The sequence below is a fragment of the Vanellus vanellus genome (genome assembly GCF_965231255.1).
Source record: "Vanellus vanellus genome assembly, chromosome: 24".
Lineage (NCBI taxonomy): Eukaryota > Metazoa > Chordata > Aves > Charadriiformes > Charadriidae > Vanellus > Vanellus vanellus.
In genome coordinates this window covers 2,830,767-2,846,345 of record NC_138929.1, presented here as the reverse complement: position 1 = coordinate 2,846,345, position 15,579 = coordinate 2,830,767, and the positions used below count along the sequence as shown (strand labels likewise).

The 15,579-nt window shown below is 47.1% G+C and overlaps 2 protein-coding genes across 3 annotated transcripts; one reads left to right on the top strand and one right to left on the bottom strand.

Annotated features, from left to right (window-relative positions):
* ATP5MC1 (ATP synthase membrane subunit c locus 1) lies at positions 1-2,646 on the bottom strand (the record flags this gene model as incomplete). The annotated part of the gene is given in 6 exon segments (XM_082494981.1): positions 1-238; positions 848-1,023; positions 1,297-1,374; positions 1,963-2,011; positions 2,542-2,627; positions 2,629-2,646. Coding segments are annotated over 6 exon segments (522 nt in total). The 3' UTR covers positions 1-123.
* An 869-nt stretch (positions 2,647-3,515) lies between these two features.
* Positions 3,516-15,251, top strand: CALCOCO2 (calcium binding and coiled-coil domain 2). 2 transcript variants are annotated; one of them, XM_082494937.1, is made up of 12 exons: positions 3,516-3,537; positions 6,288-6,476; positions 6,823-6,925; positions 7,299-7,432; positions 8,130-8,255; positions 8,733-8,860; positions 8,972-9,062; positions 9,841-9,963; positions 11,834-11,929; positions 12,628-12,766; positions 13,182-13,219; positions 13,736-15,251. In XM_082494937.1, the coding sequence occupies exons 2-12, from the start codon at positions 6,294-6,296 to the stop codon at positions 13,916-13,918; spliced, it is 1,344 nt and encodes a 447-aa protein (XP_082351063.1). In that variant the 5' UTR covers positions 3,516-3,537; positions 6,288-6,293; the 3' UTR covers positions 13,919-15,251. The 2 variants fall into 2 exon arrangements, with proteins under 2 accessions (XP_082351063.1, XP_082351062.1); XM_082494936.1 differs by lacking the exon at positions 3,516-3,537 and adding an exon at positions 5,241-5,420.
* Positions 15,252-15,579: the final 328 nt, after the last annotated feature.

The following is a 15,579-nucleotide window of genomic DNA, read 5'->3' as shown; positions in this document are numbered from 1 at the left end:
TAAAGTCACCAGTTTATTTAGAGAAATCTTTTTCTTTAATTGTCAGTCTGGAACGCACTGATGGAAGCAGACTCAAACCGCAGAGGACAGAGTGATGGAAGCCGCAGCCAGGACCAGAAGTTGTCACATAGCAAACAGGATAAGGAATGCCACCATCAAACAGAAGAGACCCATGGCCTCGGACAGGGCAAAGCCCAGGATGGCATAGGAGAAGAGCTGCTGCTTGAGAGATGGATTCCTGTATGATGTACGAGGGGGGAACAAACCAGAGAGAAGGAGGAAAAAAAAAAAAAAAAAAAAAAAAAAAAAAAAAAAAAAGAAAGGATCCACAGTGAGGAAAAAACAACCCCAAACCAGAGCCCATATCACAGAAAACCAGGATTATGCCACACAGGCAATGGATTTTGGAGCACAAACCACATTTATGGCAGGCAGCCACCAGCTGGAACAAGAAAACCATGATTTTGCCCTGGTTTTAGTGATGTAGCCAGGTTGAACCCTGAAGGCTTGTTTCACCTGCCCTGGTGGTACCAAGCAACAGTTCCTACTAACAACTGGTGCTTCATTTCTTCTAGAGGCCGGCAGAGCTCCACAGAGCAGCTCCATTATTTAGAAGTATAGGGTGGATGCAAACAATTCAGGTCCTTGCTTATTTGTTTTAATAGAATAACAGATTATAACAACCATTTTATGTTCCAAGGAGTACTGCATCAGTTAAACACAGTATCTGCTTATATACACTATACACATAGAGCTGGACATATACTCCAGAGAAAGCTCCACTAATTTACTAAATTTAGTGCTGGAAGAAGGGAACAAATTCAAGCCAGCCTGGCATCTTTCTTACCTGGCATAGCCAATGATCAAGCTTCCAAACACCGTCCCAATACCCGCTCCCGAACCGGCCACCCCGACTGTGGCAGCACCGGCACCAATGAACTTAGCAGCAGTGTCAATATCCCTGGAAACAGCACTGGTTTGGAACTCGCGGCGTGTCAGCTGTGGATGGGAAACACCAGCTGGCTGCAGGGTACAGGAGAAGAAACATGCTAATGACACTTTTAATCATCAATATAAAAGTTTAATAAAACACGATCACCATTTATCCTGTACTCAAAGCACAGCAAGATGAGCCAAGCTTGATAAGCCACCACCAATCTGGGCTAGAAGCTGTATCTCCATATTAGCCATCCTCTTGATATACAAACTTAACCCTCCATCTCAGGAGGAGCTATCACCTATGACAGGCAGCAATCACAGAAATACAGGACCCCATTTACCACATGAGAGTCTCACCTGTACAGTCTGAGCCTCAGGCCTGCTGAAAACAGACACTGAAACTGGTCTGGCCAGAGCCCTGGAACAGCACCGGAACTGAAGCAAAACACAGACAATTAACTCCTGTAGTTGGATGCATTCACACTCATCCTCAGAAAAGAGCAGTTATTTTATGAAAAAACAATCTTAATTTTTTTTAAAAACATCTCAAGAATGAAACAAGACTAACAAGCAAAGGTGTGTGCACATGTAGGCTACTTCTAGTTTAGGCAGTTGGATTAAGTCCATGAGCACCAGTACCACAGAGCACACACTACAACACAGTAAGTGTTAGGTCTGCTACAGCAGTTCAGTCATTATTACAATTCCATACCTAATTCATACCTTGAAAGAAAGGAGTGATCAAGTAGCTCTGTGACAAGCAGTTACCTTATCTTTAGAGAAGCCCTTGGGCCTGCAGTTCATTGTACATCTACTAAGATGGTAGGTCTCACCCTCTGGTCACCAGAGGTCACCTTGTTTCCCCTCCTTCTTAAATGCAGAGTAAAACAACCCCCACACGATCCCACCTCAGCTGAAGGTGTCCAGAACAGCATTTTGAACCAAACACCACAGAGAAAGACTTCACAATCATATATACCCACTAAGTACTATTATACTCCTCTGAAAAAAAAGGTAACTTACCAGGGCTGGGGAGCTGAGGAGAGCCAAAGGAGCCTGCATTTTGCTTAACCTAAAACAAAGAAAAACACACAAAAAAACCCCACCCAACAGGAATTGGGAATCCTAACGCTACTGTCACCGGCCAGCACCCCCCTCTGGGGGCTGACACACACACACCCTCTATCTGCAGCCGCGTCCCCGAGCTGTGCCCGAGGCTTTTCCCCACCGCCCCCACACCCGGCTCCGGCTGCCCCCGCCGCCCTCGCTCCCTCCCCCCGTTAATCCTCGTCTGGGCCCTTTCCAGGGCGGACTCAGCGCTGCGCACACTCGCCCCGTTCCTTCCCTGACCTGGTCGAAGCCCCCCCCCACCAAGGACCACCTGGGCCCGCCCGAGCCCCGGGGGGCTGCGTGGGGCAAGCGGTGGCCCCATCGCTCCCCGCGCCCTCCACGGCTGCCGCTTCCCTGCGAAGGGCACGGTACGGCCGGGTCCTGTCCCCGCCGCCCGTTCGGGCCCGGCGCTACCCGGGGCCGGCAGAGCCTCCCCCACTGCCAGCGTGGAGGGGGACGGCGGGCCCCAGCGGGGCGGAGAACGGGGCCCACCTGCGCGGGGTCCGCTCGGGGCTGCGGCGGCGGCGGCTGTAAGAGGAGCGCGGCGCCCCCGCCCCGCTCACCTTGCCGTGTCCCCCCCGCGTCCTCCGCGTTCATTGGCTGCCGCCGCGCACGGCGCGCGGCATCCTGGGACAACATCCGCGCTCCCCATTGGCTGCGGCCGAGCGAGCACCTCCCGCCAGCATCCGGGACAGCGCAACGGGGCGGGAGGGTGGTGTCGCTACGCGGGCTGCCATTGGTTGGTTATTTCCGCTGTGTGCTTGCTGATTGGCTGGAGGCCTGGAGGTCTTCCAAAGGACCATGGGACCCGCGGGGCAGCTCCTCGCACCATAGAGGTTACCATAGAGGCGGGGCCGTGATGGCGGCGGGGCGGGCCCGGCCGCCCTCTGCGGTGCGCCGGAGGCTGCTGCGCCCGCCCCCCTTTCCGAGTCTCACATAAAAGATCAATTTGAACACTTAAAACGTTTTCCCGTGGTTTATTAAAGCGCCCGGTTCAGCAGTGGCCGAGCGTCGCTGGAGCCGAGGTTTAGTGCCGGGGGAAGGGGGCCGCTGCCGGGCCACAGTGCAAGGGCAAGGCCCGGCCCCGTGCCCCGTTTACCGGCAGCCTCAACCGCTGGGGACCGCCGTTGGGGTGAGCCGGGGGGCGGCGGGGTGCCCCGGAGAAGGAGAGCGGTCGGAGGGGCCTCCCCAGCGGCCGAGCTCGTTACCGGGGCTTTAAACTCCCGCTTCGCCAATCTCCCACCCCCCTCCCGAGCCTGGCGGGCCGGGATAACCGGCACCGGTGTCTCCAGTCTCTCCCCACCCCGCAGCGCCAGCACAGAAGGGCGGTACTGGGGCGAGGGTGGTGGTGCTGTCACCGAACTACGAGTCCCAGCGGCGCGGCCGGGGCCACCCAGGGGGAGGTATCCCGGGGCGGGGAGAACTCCGCCCGTTCCTGTTCGTCCGCCTCCTCCTCGCAGCCCCGGAGGTCTCCAGCCGTGCTTCGCGGTGAGTGAGGAGGGGAGCGGTGGTGACGGGGTCCTCTGTACCCCTCCCGGAGTGTGATATCCACCCCCTCCCCCGGCGGGGCCCTACGGGAGGGCGGGAGCGGGCGGTGGTTTGCGCAGCTACCACGCGGCGGCGCCACTTTCACTTTCGTTTCCCGGTTGTGGAGCCGGGGGTGCCCGGCCCCTCCCTCCGCCGGGACCCCATGTACAGAGATGCTAACGGGGACCGGACCCGCGCCCCTGCCCCGGGACCTGGCGGCGGGGTGTCCAACCGGGGCTGGAGATCGGTCTCCCTTGGGAAAGGGGAATCCCCGTTTTTCTACATCTTCGGGGCGCTGCCGGTTAATGACACAGGAAAACGGCACCAGCGAAAGAAAAGGAAAAAAACGGGCAAGTCCCCGGGGAGAGGCTGGGCCGGGGACACCGGGAGAAGCCGTATTTATTCCTTCTGCTCCGGGTGAGCTCTACCGACACCCCATCGCCTCCGCCGCGGGCTGGGACTGCCCTCTGGGCATTAACCCCCCGCAGGGGTGGCTGTCCCGTCCCCTCGGGTGGCAACGGCCTCGCGGGACCTCCTCTGTCTTTGCTGGGGTCTTACGAAGCTGTTCGCTTCCCAAAAATGTGAACGTTAATAAAATGTCCTCCCCCCTCCACTTCCTGTTGTCTTTTCCTGAAAATGAACTGCCATCGGTGCACTCTGCACGGTTTGTTTTCCTTCAAGATCGCAATTATTTTCACCAAAAATTTTCTTTGCATGTTATTTTTAAGCCTGGTGGCAGCAAGGGCTCGTGTCCTGTCCAGAGGCGACGCAGTAACATGATTAAGGTGCTGTCCTTAGATTTATTTTCTGATATATTTTTTTTCTGTCTGATGGCTGTCAAGAGGTGACTGCCGTTTGGGAACTGCAAATCATCAGAGTTTGACATCAGCCAGATAACGACTGAGGCTTCGATGAATCGCGTGCCGTTTCCTACGCTTTACTGAGATAGCTAAAAGTGAAAGCGCAGTCCTGGATATCATTTCTACGACTGCTCTGCCTTCCGCTCCCAGCAGGAGGGATTCTCCCTCCTCCCACGGCAGGCGGTGTCAGTGCAGTTATCACTGCTCTTTCCTGTTGTGGATACCTTTTCCTTTCCAAGCACAGCCCTGCAACCCCCATCCGAAATTCTGCCTGATTTTCAGGCTGTTATTTGGCACCAAAACCAGATGATCTCCTGGGTGATGCCAAAAAAAAAAAAAAAAAAAAAAAAAAAAGCAGGGTTCCAGGGAGTTTATTTCCATGTGAAACTTCTGAATTAGAGATGACCTGAAATGCTCCAGCGGGATGGTTGTTCATGATGAACTTTCCCTCCATTCTGAGGTCAATCCTTGCTCACTGCTGCTGTCACTGAGATCAGCTGAGAAGGTTCTGCTTTGGATTCCTGGAATTGAATTGTCAGGGATTGGCGGCAGGGTTTTCTCAGCAGTGATCTGCCCCTTGACAGGTTGCCAGGGCTGAAACCTGACTGCCTGTGGGACGCAGTGGCAAAGACAGTGATTTAGTGTTCTGTTTCCAGTCCTGCCTGGGCTCCTGGCGGTTTGATTACTGTTTTGATCAATGCACCCGCTACAGATTTATGTTGTATGATTTGTAGTGTCACAACGCACTGCAAAGTTTTCTGTATAGATAACTCGTGCAAAAGCTTTAATGCTATTTGTTGACCCTGCTGTCATGCGACGTATTCATTTCGATACTGAGAATCATCTTGCAGCTCGAGCGTAGCAGTCACGAGTAGCAAGGCTATAATAGCCCCATGACACGGGCTTGCGAGACAGAACTACGACGACCTGCCTCGCCAGGATCTCCTCCGTTTGTGCTCTTCCATGGGAGCTGAGCTTAGCAAGGTACCTCTCTTCCCTTGGAGCCAGGAAGCTGAAGATGAAAGACACTGTGTTTGGAGGTCGAGGCATTGCATTGGATTTGAATGCGGAAAGCGAGGAGGCTGTTGAGTTTGCTTATCACCAGCATGAGCGTGTCTTATGTGTCTCACCACGGTCAACCAGTGAAGGGGGAGTGTGTTAGGGCTGGGACTGCACGAGTCTTGGAGCTCCTAGCATGATAGATTGTAAACTGCTATTTTTGTCTTGTACTACTATTGGAGCATCTCACTGATGCAGCGAAACCTTTGTTCTTCTCAAGCAACGTGCGAGTCTCCAGATTTCAGAAGAGCTGATGCATCCCCACATTAACTACACATGCTGGGGGTGTGCCTGGAGTGTCAAATCACATTAAAAACGTGATGGGAGGCTGCATGTGGGGACAGCTGGTGTTCCAGCATGGGATCCCACCAGCAGGCACGCACGCTCCTCCTGCTGCAAGGCAGCGCTGCCTCTGCCATGTGGGAGATCTGTAGGATAGTCGGCGGGTCTGGTTCATGGCGTCCCGCCCAGGATAGAGGCTGCTGTACCACACTGGTGGCCTCAGAGCACCAGGCACCATGTCTCGGGGGCAGCGGGCAGATGAAGGAGTCTTATACATATCTGCTAAAGAGGATCTACAAGCTGCCGTGGGTGTCAGGAGCAGCCTGGCTACAGCAGCAGCGACACCACTGAGCTCGTGTGCCTTACTGAGAAACCGCGGTGTGCACGTAGAGGGGTTTGGACCTCACAGCTGTCTCATTCCTGAGCCGTACCTCTTCATACCCTTCACGGACACAACTATGTTGGCAGCCTCTGGAGATGAGATAATCCCCTTATTCTTTCCTCTTGTAGACTTCCATGATGGATGAGACTTCAGACGAGCCTCCCACTTCTGCGGTCCTCTTAGACAACTGCCACTTCTCCCAGGTCGTCTTTAACAATGTGGAGAAGTTTTATGTTCCCGGAGGAGATGTAATCTGTTATTACACGCTCACACAGAACATCATTCCTCGCGGGAAGGACTGGGTGGGCATCTTCCGAGTAAGTGAATACTGTGAAACCAGACGTGCTAAGTATGAGAAGGCAGCAGCAGGCAGAATCAAATAGTGTGGGCTTTGATAGAACCAGGTTGGGGATATTTTTTCTAATAACTTTGTGTAACAGAACCTCCTTATTGTGCCTAGGGACAGAGTGCCAGACCTGTTGTGATTAGCTTCAGGCCTAATCAAACACTCTGATTATCCTTTCATGCACAGACCACAACTCTTAGAAATCAGAATATCAATGCAAAAGTCCTCCCAGTAACTGATCTTCGTGGAAATATAGTCCCGTTACCATAAGATAAACATGAACTGTGTGATGCCATATACCAATTTTGCTGTTGCAGGTGGGATGGAAAACAACCCGGGAATATTACACATTCATGTGGGCTCCTCTGCCCAGTGATGCCCCCAGTGATACCGCTGTGCAGCAACAGATCCAGTTCAAAGGTGAGTGGGGAGCTTGAGTCACTCGGGGGCTGTACGCACACATGCACGCACAGGCCCGCACGTAGACTCCCGCTTTCCTGCCACCAATAAGCACTGCATTCCGAATTACCCAGTATCTGCCCAACCATGCTCTGGGAGATTTATTTCAAATCCCATAGTAAATCGCAAAATTTTGAATCTGCTAAATTCTGCCATCCTGACTGAGTGATCTTGTTTGTATTCTTATCGCTGGCACAGGGAATTCCGACAGTGCAGGAACAATACTGAACTGGGATGTCTCAGTTTTTTGAGGTTCTTACTTGGTGTGTTTTATGGTTAAGAGACTTGAATAATTAGAAGCTGTATATGACGGGGTTCTTGTGTTTGTCTGAAGCTTACTACCTACCGAAAGATGATGAATACTACCAGTTCTGCTACGTTGACCAGGATGGAGTGGTCCGAGGGGCCAGCGTGCCTTTCCAGTTCAGAGCAGAGACTGATGATGATATCCTGGTGGTTACCACACAGGTAGGTTTCCTCTCTTCCCCTGCTTTTTCCTGCCTCTGCTAACTTGGCATATGCTCACTGCTAACTTGGAGTGATCCAGTAAATCGGATGCCAAGCTAGAACTCAGCAGGCTTGGATTCTATTCTTGGCTATGCTACTGATCTGTCACACAAATTTGGGCAGCCTTTGTTTCTCTACCTGCCATTTATCGCTTAGATTGTGAGCTCCTTGCAGTGGGGAGTGACTTAACACATAATGTTTCAGGGCCTTTTGAATATTTTTAAATGAAAATGTCATTTTCATGGAAACAGTCTCCCATTAGGTGGGAGTAAGAGCATGCACATGGACAATAATTGAGGTGCAGTGAAGCCAAGCTCTCTTATTTTTCAGTGTCTTGTGTGCAGCCCTGCGCACACAATCCTAATCTAACAAACTGCAAAAAGCCCCAAACCTCTGCCTCTGCTGCCTTCTGCGGACACAGAAAGCACCGAATCAGGGGTAGTATGTGCTCAGCGTGCAAGAGTTCGGTTGATCGTCAGTTTTGGACAGACTGGGGAGAGTGAAGTAGCTGTCTGGTCTGTGCTATTAGTGAAAGCACAGGGAGGTACACAGTGTTCCCTTTTGCAGAGCTCATCTTTCTTTGCTCTTCGCACTGTGTTATTTGGAACGTAGCTTTTCAGTGCTTCTGTTACGACTGAACAACTTTGTTGCTTGCCAGGGAGAAGTGGAAGAGATTGAACTACAAAACAAGAATTTGCGTAAAGAAAACGAGGAGCTGAAAGCAAGCTGTGCAAGTCTCGAGAAACAAAACATCAGTCTGCAGGAAGAGCTCAACAAGACACAGGTAAACAAAAAAGTTAATAAAAGAAGTCAGAAGCTTCAGTTCTGAGAGATGAAGTGGGACTGAGTCAGGTCTTGTTCCACTGTACACTTCCAGGAGAAAATTGAAGAGGTTTCTCCCCATATTATCTGTTTAATCCTTTACCAAATCGTACAACATTTCTAATGTGATAAGAACAATAATGATGAAAAAGAGGCAGCAGTGCACACAGGAGTCGGGAACATATGGGAAGGGAGTGTTCAAAAATGTTTTGTAGGCTGTCCCAAAATCACATTATCATCTTTTCCTCCTTGTTTTACTCAGGGCTTAATATAAATTAAACAGGATCTGAAAGAGTAGTCAGGATGCAAAGGAGAGATTTCCCTCCTTCAGATGGGCTGCCTGGAAATGTTGCATTTGAGGGATTTTGCAGTTCCATTGCAGAGCAGGACTATTGCTTGGGTCCCATTTACCTCCTGGTGACCTCACTGTGATTTTTAGGAGCTGCAGAATAGTTTAGAGTCTCTAAGGAACAACACAGAGAAACTGGAGCTGGAGCTTAATTCCCTGAAAAAGGAAAATAAACATCTAAAAGAGCTGGATGACCGCAGAGAGGCAGAACTGCGCCAGTAAGTGTATTTACAGCATATCTCAAAACAGGATTTCATGTAAGCACCTTGCCTTTATGGATTAAAATTCTATCCATCAAAGTATGGTGTGTTTTGATTTGTTCTGAGTAGGCTCAAAGAGCAAATTCAGAATGTGACCTCCGACAAGGAACGCCTGGAAACCAGACTGAAAACAGCCCTGGAGCACATGGACCAGCTGCAGGTAGCAAACATAGAGCTGCCCTCCTCTGCTTTGCTGTGCCTCTGACAGAGAACTGAGCAATCTTGAGCAAATATGTGGGGTGTGAGTTTCTTTTTTGATTACCTGGGGTTTTTAGGAAAATGTCAACCTTTGATATGATCTGACCTCCAGGAAACCTCAAGAAATCTGTATTCTGGAGGGAAGGGTAGAGGGGGATGTGCTAAGAGAAACTGTAAGGATTTTATTCCCTAAAAACTTCCCCTTTGCATACTCATTAAGTTGACCAAAATCAGACTGTTGTTTACTTCCTGCTAGCTAAGGATCCAGGCAGAAAACACTTCTGTTTTGAAAAACATTCTAAAATTATGTTCAGTGCTTGGGTGAAGACTTCTAGCTGGGAGGTATGGGAAGGGAGAAGGCAGACTGGAAGTAGCTTGGTTGCTAGGTCTGGGACATGGGAGACCCAGAACGATGCGCTAACCATCTGGCTATAGAGTCTCTGTTTTTCTCTTTGTTCTCTGACTTCCCAGCCGAGAAGTGTTGTGTTGAAACTTAGAAAGCTCCTCAAAGAAGGTCTGAATGAATACTGTGTTCTGATCAAAACATCCACTCCAGTTATATCACTGTGTAACTATTCTTAGTTTCTACAAAGGTTTTAATGGAAAAAACGTTTGCAGAAAAAAAAAAAAAAAAAGCAGCCACAGGTTCTGGAGCTTTGCTTTCTGCAGCAGAAGGTGACTGTGCTCCTCACTCAGAGCTGTTCGATTTTCACTTTCTGCCTACCTTTTTTCCTACTTAGTCTCAAGTGTTGAATTATGAGAAAGAAGTGGAAAACCTGTCTCATATGGACCATGACAAGACAGAGCAGCTTGAAAGTTTGAAGGAAGAAAATCGCCGGTTACGCTTGAGTGGAAGTCAACAGGTAAAGCCTTCACTGAGTATCACAGTGCTTGGGGGAGCCAGGGCGGAGGGGCCGAGGCGTCCTTGGCAGTGCGCAGGTACAAATATTGCTCAATCTTAGGGGAATCTAGAGGATTCCATGACAGAAAACGTCCATGGTGGCTTGGGCGTCCACATACGTGGTTCTGTGAACACACCATCTGGCAGATTCTTATAGTATACATATATTCTTATAGTATATGCATATGTTTTAGCTTTGGAAGAAACGTCTGTGTAAGTAGACATTGTAATTCTGCTTCTCTGTAGCAGGAAAATTCAGTCTCTGTCTTGAATCAGCTCAAGGGGTAAAGGAAACAAGTGGGAATTCAAGATTGATATTTGGCTGATTGCAAATCATTGCATCTAAACAAAGATATTTCAGGACTGGGATTTGTGGGTAAATAAAACAAGTTACCCTACATCTGCCCAGGCTACATGCTGTTAATTTTACCTCCAATAGGAAGCTGACTAGTAATTGGCGTGAGGCAGCAACCTTGCTGGTCTTCTCTCTGTTTTTATTTTTGTCCATTTCTCATCTTTAGTATCTTAAATTTAGCATTTAATAATCAATGAAATAGATGCAGTATGGTCAGAATGCACCAAAACAAGCTGTAAACGATACAAAGTTTCTGTTCTGTACTTTGATGCTCTGTGGCACGCCCTTCTCTGACACCCCACTTTGCAACTCCGCTCATGAAAATCTGGGATTTCTGTGCAGAAGGAGCAAAATAAGGAGCTTGAACATTGCATGGAATACTTGAAGGGGTCGAAGGCCAAACTCTCGCTTTGTCTGTCCCACTGTCTGCAGAATGAGCAGGTGCCCCACATTTCTGGGGGTGCAGCTGGAGAGATGGTCCCAAAAGCACTGAGCACAGAGCTCTGCTGTACTGTACGGAACCTGCTGGTACCTGTGCAGGGGAGCTGAGATTCACTGACAGTGCTGTTTTCCACCTTCTTTCAATTTGCCGAACCATCACAATTTCCCTGTGATGCTGCAGATGACTGTATGTGTAACAAATTTAAGTTTATGGACAAAAGGCTTGCTTTTCTGAGGTGACTTCTGCAGACCTTTTAGAAGTCATCCACAAACCTCCGCATGGGAAGTCACTCCCTGAAGGAATGTGAAGGATATAAAGGAAAAGGGCAGCATGCTGTGGCCTTTCTTTTACTAAAGAAACCATCATTGGCAATGACTGAGGCTGTCACATCATCTTTAGCCTGTTGCCTTGAGTGACCTTCTAAAGGTGCTTCTCTCTCTGTATGTGCTACTTGGGAAGCTTTTGGAGGCTCTACTCTGACTTTGGCATTGAAAATTAGAAGCCTAAAATAGATGATGTGATTACCTCTGCTGGGATGCCAAATGGTCAGCATTCTTAGAGCGATACTTTGAGAATGACTGCAGAATCCCTAAAGGCTCTAGCTTATCTAATTTACTGATTTAATTCAAGACTCAGCTACAAGATTAATTCCTAAGGATGTACTGGCTATCCACCATCAATGCAAGTCTCACAGCACCAGGAAACCTGGCAGACTTGGATAGCTCTTACCTGCCGGGGTGGATTTTTCAGCCGTACGAGTTCCTTTTCTTCAACCCCCCTCTTTGTTTGACCCATCATATGTCCCCGTCGGAGTCCAGGTGTCATCTCACATGTTGTAATGAAAATACGGAGTGTGGTGACATGGAGATATCCTAGGTAATAAACTCTGAAATGGTAAGACTTGCATTGAAAGTGAAGGTTATTTGTTGGTAATAAATGCAGCATGAGGCAGCTAGTATGTGACAGTGCTTGGAGCTGTCATCATTTTATTTGCCAGTTTCCCATGATTTACCAAATAACACTCTTCCTTCACAGCAACAAAACCGTGACTTAATGAAAGAACTTGAGGAGCAGAAGCGTTTGTTTCAGATTCTGCAGGCAAAAAAGCATGAAGCTGATGAGGAAAATCAGGTGAGAACCTGGCACAACTCTCTCACCTTTCTCCTGTATTGAATACAACACTGATCTCTCAGTCTACTATTCAGTTCCATTAACCCTTGTACCAAACGGATCACTAATTGTGCCTGCACGTGGATCATCACCTAAAGCTGGGCTGCCAGGCTGTCTGCAGGCATGTACAAATGACCATGTGCATACATCAGTGTGGTGTTGCTGCCACGACTGTACAGCCTAAGAGGAAGGGTCCAAAAACTTGCACCTTTTTCCTCCCCCGCAGAAGAGACTGGCTTACCCATAATGGCATGAGGATTTTCAAAAACTCCTAATGTTAGCTTAATTCCGACACCACTGCAACGAATGGACTTACTCGTTTAAATGGACATAGGCTTTTTTGTCCAGTTTAAACAATGACTGCTCAGTTTTGCTCGTTACTCTGCATGACTTCAGAATAGTCTTCTGTCTTTTAAAATGTATTACTCTATTGTGATCATCTTGTCTGCCTTTCTGAGCAGGCCACAGAATAGATCCTTGCCCTTCCTTACGCCACTTTCCCATTCTGTCAAGCAGGACTAATACTCAGCTACCTCAAAGAAGTTCAGAGCAATTTTGATGCTGATATAAGAGGATCTATGTTAGTGCAAAGCATGGCTTTTCTCTGAAATGGTCTCCTGAGCTTCTGGAAATTCATTTGTCCTTCTGTCCCTTTGCAGAAACTAAGGGAAGAGAATGAACTCCAGAGGCATCTCTTGCAGGCTGGAGAGGTTTCTTCCGTCTTTGTTGCTTCGCAAGCTCAAGCTCCAATTCGGGGTCCAGAAGTAGGAGGCTTTGTGTTTGGAAATCCATATTGTGGTGAGATTACTTGGCATTCTGTCTGAAACCGCAAATACATGGCAGTTAGATTCTCAGTAAATTATCCTCCCTCTCGAATTGAATGCTGTAGAAAAGACATTATTAGCAGCACCTCTGTGCAGCTTTGCATGTATGCAGATGACTTCGCAGCTGCCAAATGCTGCCAGGTGTTAAGAGTTGACTTAAGTGATCAGCTGTCTGTTCATTTTCTGCCAAGAGAGACAACTATTAGCTAGTTTATTCAGCTGCGAGACAGCTAGTTCTGTGGCTTATGTCCAGTTTCCATAGTCCTAAATATAGAGGTTTAGATACAGAGCCACATACTCATGTTTCAAGAATTACTAGTTATCAGCACATTACATTGTTAATCATTTTGTTGTGGCTAAATTGACGACTTCTTTACTTCTTTTTCCAGCTGCAGGAGCAAACCTGGGTGCAGGAGCTGCAGACATAGTAAGTAAAGTGGACACGACTGGACGTGAATTTGTGGTTTATGGACATAAATTAATGGCTTGAAATAAAAAGCTCCAAGTTCAGCTCTATAACTAATTGTCTACATTCTGGTTTAGTCCTGATGAGATAGTGGACAACAAAATTGAGCCACGTATGCTTAACATGTAGAATTAATAAGACTTATATATGTTAAGGAAGAGAAAGGAAACTGTTGACCTTAATCTTTAAGGACCAGCTTTTGGCAGCATCTAATGTCAGAATGAGCAGCATGCAGCTGCTAAATACCTTATTTCGTATTAGAAACATGAACATATGCTATGTAAGATGGAAAGTTGGAGTACCCCTCAGCTCTTGACTTTTATTTAGAAAAGCCTGGAGACATCTGAAAACTTGAGAGTGTTAAAAGTCAGAAAGACTTGTCCAAAAGTGATAATATCTGGCTACTAAACTCTTCTGCTGCTTCTCTTTGAATATAATTTTTAAACTGACTTTATTTGCATTTGCTTTGTACTTCAGGCTTCTGTAAGGAAATGCCCCATGTGTGATGAAGTATTTCCTGAAGAAATTGAAACAAGTCAGTATGAGGCCCATGTGCAGAGCCATCTTCTGGAGTGCCCAGTCTGCAGTGAGACCTTTGAAAAGTCCAATAAGCAGGTGTTTGATGACCATATTTTTTGTCATGGCCTGGAACAATTCTGAATTTGTATCTGCTGTAGAATAGGTGGCAGAGGCCGTGGTATAGAATAGACCAAAATCACTGTATAGGCTTGATTCATGCTAATACAATCACCCAGACAAGACTGACTATGCCACTAGTACTGTAATTCTGAGCTTTCTGTCCCATGCAGTACATGACCAACACATAAATCTGGTCAGACGTCTGCGCCCTGAAACTGAATCACTGTCACAAAACTTAAGTCCTCTGTCTTGGATCAAGTATATATGCTTGTTAAATGAGTTACAAATCCTATTATTAGTAATTTAGTTGAATGTGGTACCAGTTCTTTAGAACAGGATTGGCTGTGCAACCATTCATCCAGGTAGGGATCCAAGTGATGGGATGTAATATAGCATTTTTCTGTACTTGGCTGATACATCTCTATTATAATGGTTTTATTCTTTAATATAGCACTGTGATTACTAACCAAAGACCAGAAACATTGTATAATGTTTTAGGATCACATCTCCAGTCCTGCTCAGTTTCTGGAATGCAGAATTAATTACTAATAAGTAAAAAAGCCTAAATAAAAATAGATCTCTTCTTTCACCATCAGCCGTAAAGCAAGGGAAAGAGACACATTTATAAAGAGACCGAATATCTGCTTGCAGATCTGAAGGTCTAGGGCACTCCTTCCAGCAAAGCAGGCAGCACGGCTTGTTCTAGGGTGAGGCGCTTGCACTGTTTTCTCCATCCATCTCAGGATGAAGAAAACCTGAAATTTCTGAAACAGGTAAGGTTGGTACGGCATGGAGCCCACGGAAAAGCAGTAGCTGAGTTGTCTTGGCAGCACAGAGGATAAACGGTCTCTTCAGTCAGAAACCAGGCATCCTCATTTAAAGGAAATGATGAATTTGGATTATTTCTTTTTTATGTTTCAAAACCCTTCTTGATTTAACAAGAAGAGCTTGTTCTCAAACCAAAACGTGATCCAAAACTAAGTGCCTTGGGATATTACAATGCTTTGTGCACAGATTATCCAATTACTATTTTTTTTCTGCTTCAGGATTTTCAATTTATGATTAACAACTCTTTTTTCCATGTAAACACAAATGGGGAAAGGTTTATTATCCAGCTGTATTATACTGTGTTTCCTGCTGAATATCTGAAGCAATAGAAAACCCTAAGAAGTTTACATAGAGTTTTAAGAATATTTAGAGTAACAAAGACTTCAAAATGTTTTACTGTTTTGATTCTACACAAACTTTTTATCAATCTAGGTTTAAACAAAGTATTTCTGTCTTGAGATGCATTATTTAAAGAACCCTGTAAAAGAAAATAACAGCAAACAAAAATAAAAGCTATACCGAGAAAATCTTTAAAAAAGGTGTCTATGTCTGTTCATTCTTAAAGAAATAAATTGGAGGAATCGATGGGGTCTTAAGGGAGCTATTTGCAGGCTTTCAATTACTTGCTGAAGCTTCTGCCTAACAAAGTACTTAAGCACCTCTCTGAATAACTTTTAGCACACAACACGGTATCCCTACGGGTAGCGGGACTGTTTCTGTTTAATAGAAAGCACATATTTAACTGGTTGATCCTCAGTGGCCCCTCACAGCATGGGAATATATCATGAAGGCCAGAGGATACTATGGGGTAACATGAATGAATCATGAAAGTAAAATGAGCTGTATGGGATCTA

What these genes read in the sequence shown, in the direction of transcription:
- CALCOCO2 (XM_082494936.1), top strand. Translation starts at nt 5,400, where the DNA reads ATGGGAGCTGAGCTTAGCAAG. An exon ending in AAGAGCTCAACAAGACACAG is followed by an intron (nt 8,256 to 8,732) that starts GTAAACAAAAAA and finishes TGTGATTTTTAG; the next exon opens with GAGCTGCAGAATAGTTTAGA. An exon ending in GTTTGGAAATCCATATTGTG is followed by an intron (nt 12,767 to 13,181) that starts GTGAGATTACTT and finishes TTCTTTTTCCAG; the next exon opens with CTGCAGGAGCAAACCTGGGT.